We start from the raw sequence: 14,481 nt of genomic DNA, 5'->3' as shown, positions 1-14,481 counted from the left end.
TCCATCTGGAGGCCTGTCACCAGTGGTGTCCCCCAGGGCTCAGTACTGGGGCTAGTCCTCTTTAATGTATTTATCAATAATCAGGACAAGGGGAGCGAATGCACCCTCAATATGTTTGTACACAACACCAACTTGGGCAGGAGTGTCAATCTGCTCAAGAGTAGCAGGGCTGTGCAGAGGGATCTGGATAGGCCAGACCAAGGGCTGAGGCCAACTGTATGAAATTCAGCAAGGCCAAGTGCTGGGTCCTGCACCTGGAGCACAACAACCCCAAGCAGAGCTACAGGCTGGAAGAGGAGTGGCTGGAAAGCTGCCCAGCAGAAAGGGACCTAGGGGTATTGGTCAGCAGCCAGCTGCATATGAGCCAGCAGTGTGCTCAGGTGGCCAAGGCCAGCAGCATCAGGGCTTGGAACAGAATTAGCTTGGCCAGCAGGACTAGGGAAGTGATTGTCCTCCTATATTTGGCTCTGGGGAGGCTGCACCTTGAATACTGTGTTCAGTTTTAGGCCCCTCACTACAAGAAGGACATTGAGGTGCTGGAGCATGTCCAAAGAAGGCCTGTGAAGCTGGTGAAGGGCCTAGAGAACAAGTCTTACAAGGAGCAGCTAAGGAACGGGTTGTTTAGCCTGGAGAAAAGGAGGTTTGGAGGAGACCTTATTGCTCTCTACAACTACCTCAAATGAGGTTGTAGTGAGGTGCAGTGGGTTCATCTTTTCTCCTTTCTCCCAAGCATCAAGTGATGGGAAAGAAAAAATGGCATCAGGTTGCACCAGGAGAGGTGCATATCCTGGGCTGCATCGTAAGCAGCATGGCCAGCTGGTGGAGGGAGGTGATTCTCCCCCTCTGCTCTGCTCTTGTGAAACCCTACCTGGAGGTCATCATTCAGCTCTGCTGTTCCTAATATGCAACCTAAAATAAAGGAAATATGCAAACCCTTCTTCACTGAAGGGATTGTGAGGCATTTGAACAGCCTGCCCAGGAAAGCAGTTAAGTTACCATTTGTGGAGGTCTTCAAAAGATTTGTAGATGTGGTGCTTAGGGATATAGCTTAGTGGTAGACTTGAAAGCGCTAGGTTAACAGCTGGACTTCATCTTAGAGGTCTTTTTCATCCTAAATGATTCTTTGATCCTATGAAAGCATAATAAGGGTTTTTTCCAAATGCTCCTTGAAATACAGACAGGCATCAACTCCTCTCTGGGAAGCCTATTTCATTGTTTGACCACCCTCATGGTAAAGAATTTTTTACTAATGTGCAGTCTGAACCTCCCCTGGTGCTGCTTTGTGCTGTTTCCATGTTCTGTGATCAGTTCCCAGGAAGCAGAGCCCAGCACCTCGCTCTCCACTTCCCCTCCTCAGGAAGTTGCAGAGAGCAGTAAGGCCACCTCTGAGCCTCCTTTTCTCCAGGCTGGAGAACCCAAGTGTCATCTGCCTGTCCTCGGAGGATCAGAAATATTCAGTTACCTGATCATTATTTTTTTTTGAAGCTGAGCAGTTCTCAGAGTTGAAACGGTTTTGTCTGAGCAGCAGCAGAGCAGCAAAGTGATAGTGTTCAGTCCACTTTTGAATAAGACTATCTTCCTTACTTGTTGTTCAACAGACTGTAACTGTTCCTTGTGGAAGTTTTTGCAGTGCTTAGTATGAATTACAGTTGAGTCTTCCTTGGAAGTTACTTCCTGTTCACAACACGTGTATGAGACTCAGCTTGTATTACCATTCTTACTTTAGGGATAGGGAATAAGCTCCCCCCACTTCCCCGCAAACAAACAACAACAACAACAACAAAAACAGTACTATTGTGAATGCTCAGTTTGAGAGTTAATTTGTTGCTTTCCAAATATTTAATATCATTCAGCAGTGCACAGCACTAGCATACCTTCATTTTGCAGTTATACAAAGTAGGACCTAAGCAGGGGAGATAAAAAATGGGGAACATACTGTCAGACACAGCTTGTCCTTTGGGCTTTGTTTTTACCGATGCTTGCAGCAGTATTGTCTTTCCTAGCAAACTGTATTTGTATCTCTTTAACCGTACAGTGAAACTTCTGGTTCTGTAGAACTACAGCCCACACAATCCTAGTCTAGATCCAAAGCAGTAATCTTCCTTTCTGGATTTACTTTTTTTTTTATCCAAATCTATTCCCTGGTTCTGTCTGTTGCACCAAGATGAGAAAGAAAACAAATAGCTGTGCCACCACAAACAGGATGAGAGGTAGGATTGCGAGAATGAGCAACAGAGAGCAACGCCACCTTTAACTCAGCACTGCTGAAGACTTTGTGTCATGAATTCGTATCACTCACGCTAGGTACATTACCATTAGCAGAAACCTTTTTCCTATTTGCACAAAAATCTTAGTTTGTATGGCTTAATAGCACAAAAGCTTCAGGGCAGCGTCAAGCCTAAAACTTGTTTTGCCTCTTCAGCATGGAGCTAGCCAAAGACTATCTCTTACCCCTTCCAGTGTGATAACAAATAAGTCAGGTGACCTTAAAGCTATTGTCTCCATTTCCAAGCAGCTATACAGTAATTCCCAGAGGTCCATTATAATTCTTAGAATGCAGCAGTGGCCACGTGAAAACTGTGACCACAGTGTACCATAAGATACACAAACAGGATGAAGTTTGTCCTGCAGTTTTGATTTTTAGCAATAATTCTTTATACTTTATTTCCCAGTCTTCCTTATAGGATTTGAAGACTGTGTACAGAACCTGTCATATAACAAGTTTTTAAAAGATAAGCCTCCAGAACTAGTTGAGATCACATATCTAGTATAAAAAGCTTTAGATAGGTAACTAGGACACTAGCGAAGTAATCAGATGAGAAGTGGTTATTGAAAAGAAAAGTGTCAAGCAGTAAGTCCAGACAGCATAACTGGCTCTGTCCTGTGTATTAAAAATATTTATTGAGAATGCAATCCAGCCCAAAGGAGTTGTTGGTTAAAAATTAGATAATTAGATAAAAAGAAGTTTATCGGGTTCATTTTTCTGCATATTACTCTTCTGCCTGCAGTTTTCTTTAAAGCTACATTGGTTCCAGCTACAGTCCTCACATAAGGTACCTGTATCTATTTGTGAAGTAATTAATTTGCTAGTCATAAGCTTCACCTATCTGTTCTCAACAATAAGCACTTTTCACCAATCCAGCTTTTAAGTAGGTCCTTAAGAGACAAATAAGAAACAATGTTTTAACCCAAAATAGTGCTTTCAAGCCTAAGTTATTGCATGTTGTGTCTTGGAAGGACTGTTTTTCTTTATGGAATATTACAAAATGTTGTGGGTTCTTTATAGTCACAGCACAGAGGAAGTTAGACTGCTGATCAGTGTTTTCAGCATATGTCAGATTGAATTGCAAAGCACAAAGACATTGTTTAAGGGACATTTTAAGGAAGCAGTGTCTTAATTCAAAGCTGTTTTTGTATTAGCCTTTAATGTCTTCTTAATCCACGCCATAAACCAGGCCCTGTGGAAAGAAGGGATTTCAGTAACACAGTCTCCTGAACAGTTCCGGCTAAAAACATTAATGAGAGTTTGAGATTTGAGTTTATTTCCAATTTCAGTTGAGCCACTAGGGACTTAAAATTTTCATCTGCATTCTTATAGCTAAATCCAGAGTGTGATTTAAACTCAAATGAAGAGGCTGCAGAATGCAGGAGTGAGGGATCTCAGCTTCTGAGAGATGGGGGTGTGTGCCTCTTCATAAAAAGCATGCAGAATGTTGAGCTGGAAAAGACAATAGAATGGAATAAAAAAAACATGCAGGATTATCCATCTTCCACCTGATGCTTACTGTCTTAGTAAGAAAGAAGCTGTAAACTCTAGAGATGACCAATAAAGCCAAAAAATAAAGCCATAAAAACTGTTGCCTTGAGGTTCAGTCAGAAGGATATGGAAGGGCTTGGGAATGGCAGAGGAACAGGTGGATAGTTGTAGCAGTGGATGAAATCTCTGGGGCCCACACTTTTCTTTCAGAAATAGTTAGCTGGAGGAAGTAGATGTGCACTGAGATGAATTAAACTGTGGGAGTGTGCAAGGCATAAAAGGTAATCAGCAGAGAGGAAGGAGGTGACTAAAAGCTACAGAAAAATATGGGAAAACAATAGGAAATAAATAAACAAGAGGGAAGCTGTAAATGGGGTTTGGAAAGGAACAGTATGTGACATAAAAGGAAATCAGAATATTGCTTTCAATTAAGAAATCTCTTTGAAAACAGTGGTTGGTAAAGACAGGTTTGGAAAGCGATTTTGACAGTGTGTAGAGGAGGCAGAAAATAGAGAAGAAATGAGCAGGAATGTGAAAACTGAGAGTCACCAGAAGAGTTTAGAAGAAAAAGAGAATGTAAGACATTCAAATTAAAGCCAGCACTGCTGTAGAAGGTAAGGACTTCAGCGTAAACTAGAGTGCGACAAAAATGGAAAAAGGTGATGCTACCAGGGACTGCAAAGAAGGCTTGCACAGTTGTCTTATTATCACTGATCACTCTTTACAACCTCTTACAGAGCTAAAATGAACGAGCCAAAGTAATGCATTTAAACTAAAACTTCATTCAAGTCTCTCATATCTTGGGCTGTAGTGTCATGTATGCTGAAGGCATGAGGGAGGTGTCAGCCCTTCCAGATGAAATGGCATGAGCCCCTTACTTTGTACAAGCATGTATGTGTGTGCAGCTGGACAACAACCCCCAGGCTTAAAACTGATCTAAATGTAAAACACAGGAAAGAATGGTTAATTTTCATTTAGATCAGTTTTCCCAGTCCAGTTAAATATTGGGACCACACAAATGCCTTTGTGCAGTCAAGGGCAGGACTAGTGTTTTCAGCAGCAATTCTGTGAAACTGGAGCCTCCAGTAGTTACCTCCAGTTGACAATAGAGAGCTGTCACCTGTGCTCTGCACACAACAGAAGCCTGTTCTCTAAAATGCGCTTCCAGGCAGTTTGAACCCATGTTGGTGCTTTTGCATCCCCCCAACACCCCGTGTTCTCCTTCACCATCTTTGCACACCTCCTTTAGCAATGGCAGCTCTTGGGCCCCCGAATGTCAACTCAGTAGAAAACTGCTACCTCTCCTTTGTTCTTCATCCTCTCCTTCAGATGTAGAAGGATGATACCTACCTCATTCTATCTTACCATCCTGTGCCATCCTTCCTTCTGCCAGCTCTAGTTCCCATCCATCTTTCCACCAGCCTGCCTAACATACTAAAGCATCAGGGAACAGTCCCCCTAAAAAAGCAGATACCTCTACTGTTTTTCTTCATATGTGGGGAATTCTTCAGGCAGTAGCAGGGATGACAGCTGTTAAAGCCATTATGTTTGTTCAGCTGAACATGAGACCACGGCAAGTCCCTTGTGAGGACTGCAATTCAGTTTAAGCAAATAGAATTCCATTTGCTTAAAAGCAGTCTGCTTTTTAGGACCACTCTGAATGCATATAACACCTAATTATTAATGCATTATTAAACCACTCATTGCCTTTAATTCAAAGAGCCTGAACATGATAGACTGTTATAATCTGATCTTTATTATTGTTATGGGAAGTACACCAAAAAACTGCATATGTATTTGCTGTAAAGTCTGAAGTAAATTATTGAAACAATAGCTCTAATAACTGTAATAAATTTTTCTCAGCTGTTCGGTTACAAATCGGAAATACAACTCTTAAAAATCACAGTGGTCTTAAAGTGGAGCAGTAAGGACTGAGGAGTCTCACGAAAATCATGGAATACGACCTACATATAAATACACTTAACATTACTTTCCACGTGGTGTGCTTGATTCTTAGCAATGGTAGCTCAAAAGAAATTCAGATTCTGAATGTTGTTTTTACAAATCTGTTTCAGTCCCAACATAAAGACAGTGTCCATCATAATGCTTCAGTTAATATTGCCTGTTGTGGTAGTAACAGAGATTGAGAGCACAATGGTATATTGACCACTTAAATGGGTAGTATGTTATAAAAATATTGTGACTGCTCTACTTAACCTGGGATGTTTGCATTATGAAATAAGAACTCTTAAGCAACAAATTAAACGGACTTTCTGTTTGTTTTCATCTCAGGATCTCCTGAAGCTTCTGTGGGACTCTGCCATTGTTAAATTCATAACAGGTACACAGTTTTACTTAACTGTGTTTTTCTGTTTTCCTTTCTTTAGATTAGAATAACTCTCAGAATCTAGAAAAAAAAAGAAGTGAATCCATCAAATATGGAAGAGGACACCAAACCTCTCTTGATTCCTGTTGGAGGCGATGAAAGCAATTATGGAATCATGAATATACAGTTTAATCCAGAAGATTTTAAATGCAAAAGGTATGACAAATACTGAGCAACAGAATGATTGTGTAGTAAAGAGTTGTTTAATCTTTGCTTCTAGCAACTGAATCCTGTTAAGACAGAAAACTAACATTTGGAATTCAGTGTCTGAATACCAACAGTTCCTATTTCGTCTCTATATGACATTACCTCCAAGCACTGGATGAAGAGATGTGCTTATTGTTTTGTTAATAAGACTTTTCAATTGATGTTACTTCAGGGAGGGTGCCTCAATTAGAATTTTGCATGTGGTTTGTAAAATGCTTTTCAATAACTGAATGAATACAGTGTGGTGGTTTGTATTTAGCACAACAAAGTGAAATGTTGAGACTACACAAGACAGCTTGCCAGATGCTGTAGATAAATAGCTGTTGATATGTGTAAATGGCTCTGTGTGCATTCCACAGGTAATACTAGAGGAATACATTATTTGCTTGTATTGAGGAAATAGTGGTGACTATTGTTTTTAGGAAAGCTATAGAATTTCTTGAGATTGAGCAAATATGAAAAATAAAGCAGCCCGTCCTTTTTGGCATGCCTACAAAACAAAACAACAACAACAACAACAAAAACAGTATTATCTAGCTAAGCAGTAATTTTGCATGGTTTTATATAATTTAACAGCTCTATTCCCCAAAGGGGCTCAAAGTGGGAGACTTCCGCTGTTGTTGCTGTTAATAGTTCTGTGAGTTGTTGCTGGTCCTGGAACCAAAACTGAAATCAGGGTGGGAACTGCCTTTCATAAGTTTGCTGGACATACCAGCTCCACGTTTTTGCATAATGGAACGGAATATCGCCATGCTACCTTTTGGACCCTGTTTATGCTCTTCTGCCTCTTATTTTGTATTTGCATCCAGTGTCATATTTCAGTAGTGCAGTCTTCCTGAAGAAGCTGAAGATGGCACTGTTGTATACAAAATCCTTTTACTGGTGTCCACTTCAGCAAAAGAGTACTTGAGGATAGTGATTTCCTGCTGTGTCAGCCTGAGTGGGTAGCTTTAGAATGCTGTAAGAGCCTATACCTGTGTTAGCCAGGGACTAAACCATCTCTTGTTTCTCTGGGAGCAAAGGAAGGAGGAGGGGAGGAGGACAAGGGGTTAGCACCGAGGAAGAGTGAAATACAGGTGTGTGCAAGTACAGAATAGTGTATGTAAAGATGAGAAAATAGTAGGGTACTTTCAAGATGGAAAAGGAATTGTGAAAAATGAATTCTTGGTTTATCTTCTTCCTGTGGAGTGTCAGAGCCCCTCATAGCCCACCCAGAATTGGAAGATTGCCAATTTATATGTATTTTGGGAGCTCCTCATGTTAAAGCAGCCATTTGTTGTGTTGGAGGAGCAAAGGGTTTCAGGTGGTGTAGTGATGTCAGAGTAAAAGGAGAAGTTTGCGCCTTTGCAATATATAGAAATGCCAAGATCCACTTTTCAACAGTGAGGTTTGGTGTTGATTCCTTGTTATGTGTTTTACTTTCCGTGTTATTTCTTAAGTTTGGAGGCTCAACTTCATAAAAGGTTGTAGCACCTGGCATTTAGTTTCCTCCCCAAAAGCAGTAAAGTATTCTTGTATTACATTCCCAGCTCTACAACCTCCAGCTTTGCAGATCCATCCTCTTTGTCCTTATTGTGCCTCCTGAAAGTCCTTTCTCCTATTTAGTACAGCCTGATCTTTTGTCTTCCGAGCATGCAGAGGCACAAGAAATAAAGGGCGTGAGACCTGGGATATCAGAAGGGCCTGGAAATCATTGTGGTGTCGAACAGTGCTGAATTTCATTTCTGCATATTAGAAGAGGTGGCACAATCTTTTGAGAAAGGAATGGGGAAGAATAGGCCTTCAGGGTGTGCCTTGGGCACAATCAGAGCAGTGAATGGGGCTTTGTAGTCTTGGGAGTGTGACTGGAAGGGCTTACTCATTAGAGCTTCAAGGAATTGCAGCTCGAGGGAGAGAGGTTTATCATCCATAAGAGCATCAAACAGTGCAAATTCAATAGTAGTACATGATGTTCTCTGCTTAGTTTGCTCCTTTTTTAAACTTGCTGTTCAGAAACTGTGATCAGACATAGTTGTGTGGTCCCCTACCACCAATTTTCAGGGTCCTTATTTTTGCTTTGATTGAGGTTGATATTGAAGTGTTTTGTGTGATTTGCTTATAATCACTGTTTGACTTTCTGGATTCTATTCTCATTGTTTGCTTGGGTTGTTTTAGGTTTGACTGCATTTACACAGTTTGGTTTTCCTAATAGCTTGGAGGACGTTGGATTTTTGAAAGACATGCTTTTCACTGTTTACATAAGAATAATAAACTAATTGTTTATTAGAGTTGTAAATTATTTTGTATAGTATTCTTCTAGTATTTTGGTGAAAATACAAAGCTACATTTAATCCTCTTAAAGAGGGTGTTACTATTCTTCACAATGACCTGAATTGCTCAGATCTATTAGGTGTGTTTGGCCATTTTTTAGGGCCCTTTAAAAGGCCGAATTCCATTGCAATGGCGTATTGATGCTTATTGTATTCAAGGGACAGGAGTTTCTTTTTTCTTCTTACTGCTTTTCAAACCTACTTATTGTCAATCTATTGTTTTGCATATGAAAAAGCTTTTTTTACATATGAAGAAAGTAAGAATGCCTCTGATAAGAGAAGATCAAGGCTTCGTCCCTGTTGGTTTATTTTTCAATCCTTTTTGAAGTCCCATAACGTTTTCCCACAATGTAGGAAAGATGAGTAGGTGAAATTAAATTGTTACAAATTAAACAGTGTCTGTAGGTGGCAGTCAGAGAAGCTTTTTCTCATGCAAAAGTCTTCCCTTTTCATCTTGAAATTTCTCTTAGCTGACAAAAAGTTATACAGTATTAGGTACTACCCTCTGCAAAGCTACTGTTTCTGCATTCATAAGTTTACTTCTCCAAACCCGTGTGATCTTTTTATTCCATTTCATGCTTTTTGTTTTTCTCTATTGCTAACACTTTTACTAATTCCTAATTTTACTACTTTCCAACAAGACCTCATTATGAAACTTCTCACTTGTAAGAGCAGTGTAGAATGTGTAGGTAACCTTTGCCAGAGAAGACATAACAGTGCTTGCAATGTGATATGGAAAAGCTTGTAATTCCTTATTTGTTAAACTAGAATGTATATCCTCTGAGCAAGATGACTTAGTATTGTGTTCTGAAGGGTTATTTTGGTTCCACTGCCATCCAATACTTTCAGGTAGTTGCACGGTCATGTGCTGATCATTATAATGACAGTGGTATTAAGAACCTGGAAAAAGCTGATTTTTTCCAAAAGAGTAAAGACCTTATAGAATACACCATGAGCATACGGTTTACAAATCAGACAGCTTAGAATGGCAGAAATCAAGTCAATGGTGTTCTTTTAATTGGTTTCCTCAAAGTAAGTGCACTAACATATCTAGTGTTCTTACACAGGTAGGAGGTGATTCCTGATTAAGGAAGAAATAGCAATCGATGAATATAGCCTTTTACTCATTACACTTACTTTAATTTTCATGATGGTACCAGTTCTATTCATTAGTTTCTTCTGTGCCATGTATAAAGTTCCTGTAATAATTCGGTGACTAAGTAAAACAACAGACAGAGGAATTTGCCAGCTTTATCTCAGTACAATAAACCGTTCAAATCCATGAAAATAACTGATAGATTTTTGATACTGTGTAGTCATAGAAATCAGTGTAATAAGCTGAAGTAGATTCTTTTGGTCTTTTTGGAGGAGTGGAAAGAAGTTGCATCCTCTAATGCGTTTTTATTTTATTTTATATATTTTTTCCCTATTTGTTCAGGTATGAAAAGTTTGCCTAATTTGAAGGTATTAGTACCATCATGTAGAGCTAAAAAACACACTGACATAAAAAATTATGTTATAAGGGCTTAATACTCAGAAAACTGCTTTTGATCAGATGCCCAGAAACAGTTGTTTGATGTTTAGGAATATTTCAATGACAGAGTAAGGTAGGTATTTGCTCTACTCCTTCATTGCTCTGCAAAATACATTTCTGAAAATGTCTAGAAATGAGATGTAGCACCCTTAGATGTGCTAGTAGTTGCAAGATTGTATGTGGCTTGCCAAAAAAAAAAAAAATCCTATTGTGTTCTTTCCCAACCTTCAAAATCCAACACTGGAAGTTTACACAGCACAGTATTTGGAAACAGTCTTAATTATGAGTGCCTTTTTTCATTATCTTTGCTAGCAGGAATTGCTACCAAAGATCATATTGTGGGGAAGTTTGGATAAGAGCCCTCTCCTCTCTTTCATGGACCAGCATTGGATTCTCATTAACTGTGTTCCTTTGTGTAAGAAATAACTAGCAGATGAGTGTAGTTGCAGGTTTGCTGGGGATGGTTTCTGAAGTACATGTGCAGGGGCTAATGTTTGGGAGGTGTGGACCTCCTGCATGGGATCCCGCTTCTTGTCTGTACTCATTCTGTTGTGGAAAACAGCTGTGTTTTACTGATGTGTTTGTCCTGCTAAAAAGAGCATTGTTTTTTAGGCTAGCTATTGAAATGTAAGTTATTGTGTTTGTTGGTGTGAATATAGTAAATTCATTGGATACTGTAGTCTATCTCAGTGCATTGTAATTGTCTGCACTGTTCTGCATTAATAGTCACAGCCTCCAGTCATGTAACCTCTTCCTTTCCCCCAGATCACATTGTCCCTCAGCCTTTTCATATTCATTTTGCCACGAGTGACATAGTGTGATTGCATGTATAAATCAGAAAGTTTTCTAGGAACCTATTGCAGCTGCTGAAGCCTACGTGCACAGACCGCTTCAGTGCTAGACTTAAGGTCCCTAGACAGAGTTTGCCAGAGCCCAGCTTGTATCCTGCCTACCTTGGACCTAGAAAATCTCACAGTAATCTTTGAGAGCTTCCCAGACATGTCTGAGTTTGTAGTACAGCCAGTCTTTGATCTGGAGATAACTGGGGCTGGGAAGTGGCCTTGATCCTAGAGAGAGCACTACCAACTCCTAGTGGAGGTCAGAGAGGAAGATCGCATCCCAAATTGCTTGTTCAATCCAGACTATGCTCTTTCTCTGAATAATTTCTTACCTACTGACAGATACATCTTTGCTACATATCTTTTTCTTTTTTTTCCTGATACTTGGTTATTGACAAACAGTAGTGCTTTCACCATAAAATAGAATGTCATATTCACGTTTTATGTTGTTTCACCTTCAAAATTTTCTGTGGCTTTAACTTGCTTTAGAAAATAATCACTCACTGTCTCCCAGTCCGGAAGAATTTTCTTTGATAGCCATGTCAACAGGTGTTGATCACTGTTATAAATGAGGTCTGAATTCAATCTGAATTTTGTAATATTTATAAAACAAATATTTCTAAAAATTATAAAAGGCAAGTAAACAGCGCTGGGTGTGCGGGGAGTCTATGCTCCACCAACACGCACACACGAACATCAAACTTTCCAAATATACAGAACATTGCTTTGCATACTAAACCCGAGTATGCCTATACATATGTACGATCAGGAAAGGTAACAAACAATCCTTTAAGTTCCATAGCTTACTAAAATCGAGTACGCCTATACATATTCACGATCAGAAAAGGTAACAAACAATCCTTTCAGTTCCATGACTTAACAGTCTCCATTTTCCATTCCTTTTGAACAATATGTCTCGCTTTAAGTTGTCAAGCAACTCGGTCTTCAGGCCTTATGTACTTTTCAAGGCCAGTGAGGCCTGGATCAAAAGGCACGTCCAGGTCAGCAGGGGGCAAAACAGCAAAATCCTTCGATGGCTGTAGCAGCAGCGATGGCGTAGCAGTCGGATCAGTAAAGGAGCCCGCAGCTCCCTCACTGTCTGGCAAACCACACGTGTCTGACTGTGGCCCCACATGGCTCTTTAAGGCCTCAGAGACTGCTCGCCAGATGCTCAGCAATCCCACTGCAACCTTGTCGTTTTTATTTGCAGAGTCCCACACCTTGACCTCAATTTGGTCCCATATTTCAGGCTCATAAACTGTCCGATTATTAATAAGGAGAATGAGCTGTAAGGTTACCAGGACAGTCTTTGTTCCTAAGGACGTATGATTCCCCATAATGTGCAACTGCTTACCAGCGAGGGGCAGTTGTGTGCGCAGGTCTGCTTCCCTCAGCTCGAGCTTCTCTCCAGCTCCGGTGTGCCTATTTCCAGCGACTTTCTGTACGAGCTTCTCTGAGCAGTTTGCTGAGTGTGGCCGAACCTATCTTCATGAGGCGATCAATGTGCCTGTTCCTGTCCTGATCTCCATTCTGCCAACCTGTTCCTCTTCTTTTTCCTGCTTCTTTATTGACGTAACTTCATCGTGTTGCCTTTTTTATCTTGAGGGCAGGCTCCCCTCTTATACCCTTCTCTCCACAGCAGTTCTTTTCAAAACAACTTTCCATTGGTCAAACAATTTTGAACGTAACAACAACAGCAAACACCCAGAAACTTCCATGCCCTAATGGCTGGAGAACAAGAAACAGGAGACTGCATGGAGTCTCCTGAATCACCCTTCTTTGTTCCCTCTAAATTCTTTTATATTCCCGATGGCCTCGTCGTTAAGAGTCTAATGTTATCTCAACCATGTGGCTTTCCAACCCCTATGGCCACATTCCCAAATCTCCCCCTTCTTTATTAATATCAACCATTTTCTTGACACGAATTACCACTCCATATATAACAATCACCATGCTGAAAGAAATCTTTGCCAGGGGTTGGCCTGCTTTGAAGCAAAATGTAGACTGTTCACTTTCATTTCAGTATGTCGGAAATGATTTAGCAAGTCTAAGAAATTTTTTCCATGATGAAGGAAGATGTAAGAATTAGTGATGTCTAAGATAAAGGAAATACTTATTTACTATAATTTGTAGAGAATAAATTTATTTTTCTTTGTTTTCTGCTTCTGTTAGTTTGTATTTTTCCCGTTATTCATACCTGCAATACCTATTAAGCATACAGGGATGAAGTCATGCTAAAAGTTGAGGACCCACCATCATCTCTTTCAGAGATATCAAAACTGATTTCAGAGCTGTATTTCTTGTCTTCTTCCCAGCTAAAAGATAGTGTCATGGTGCAAATGCTTAATGATTCACAGGAAAGGAGAATGGGATCTTTGTCACTTTACTGAGATGTATGGCAGGAGGGGCTGACAAAGTTCTTTAGTAGTCTGAGCCAGAAATGCATACTTCCAAACAGTCAATTCAAATAGGTGGTGGTATTACAGATAAAATGGCTGGATTTATTGTTGACTTGATTTTTGCCATTGGTAGCATGAAACATGTTGAAATACCTACTTTTGTGGGTTCTGGTTTGGTGTTTTGTTTGTTTGTTTCTAAGTCATTTAACCTGGAGGAAGATCAGGATGATGTTGATATGCCTTTGGGAATGAAAAGGTGAAAGGAAAAACAAAACCCAAAAAACCTGCAGCAAGGCTTGCAGGTCACCAATATCCCTTGCAATCTTTGCAGTATTTTGATTAGGTTATATAGCTCCGTGTTGTAACTTCGGGAGCAGTGCAGGAGGAACTGAAGCTTTCACTCTGCTTGCTCCATACCTATATGTATGCAAAGAAAAAATTGGGACATGAGGCTGCATCCTTCTTCAGTGGCTAGGACCATTCCTGCAGTCTAACATGTAAATAGAGAAGAGGGCAGGGAGACCATCTGCATGCTGCACATCTCTGTGAGAGTGTATCTCTGAACTGTAGGACTTTTCTTGCTGAGTGAAAATCCTGTTCTCTGTAATTAATCTAATTGAATTTAAAAGGAAATCCTGAGGTGATTCAGAGCTGAAAATGGACATCTGCTGTTCAGTGTCTCTGACAAATTCCATTCCTGGTTGCTTTGGTTTAAAAATAATTATGATCATATTGGCTGATTTGGGCTTGGTTCCTTCCCCATTAAACACAATTTTATACAGTGTTTTTTGGCTAGGTTATTACTTCCAGCCTTTTTTTAGTTTGTCCTCATTAGCACTGCTCATTCCTCTTTTTCTCTGTCTTCTTTCTATTTCTGAATTCTCACGCCTTCTGTTTCTAGCTCTATTCCTCATCACTAGTTCTGGCAACACAAGCTATAAACACTAATAAGCTTGGCCAAGCTTATTAACATGTAGTTCTACTGAGACTCATTGTTGAGAACTAATGCACTGGATATTAGGTCTGAATTTTGATGTTAGTTTGCCATGT

At 40.1% G+C, this 14,481-nt stretch overlaps 1 protein-coding gene across 1 annotated transcript in view; it reads left to right on the top strand.

The window, feature by feature from the left end:
- SLC38A9 (solute carrier family 38 member 9) overlaps positions 1–14,481 on the top strand; it is a 50,701-nt gene that overhangs the window by 3,382 nt on the left and 32,838 nt on the right. Inside the window, exon 2 of the mRNA XM_084304924.1 lies at positions 6,145–6,299. Coding sequence (XP_084161050.1) covers positions 6,196–6,299 — 104 coding nt within the window. The 5' untranslated portion in view covers positions 6,145–6,195. The remainder of the gene's footprint in view (positions 1–6,144; positions 6,300–14,481) is intronic.

This window comes from Netta rufina (assembly GCF_964035555.1).
Source record: "Netta rufina genome assembly, chromosome: Z".
Lineage (NCBI taxonomy): Eukaryota > Metazoa > Chordata > Aves > Anseriformes > Anatidae > Netta > Netta rufina.
This window is presented reverse-complemented; position numbering and strand designations above follow the sequence as displayed.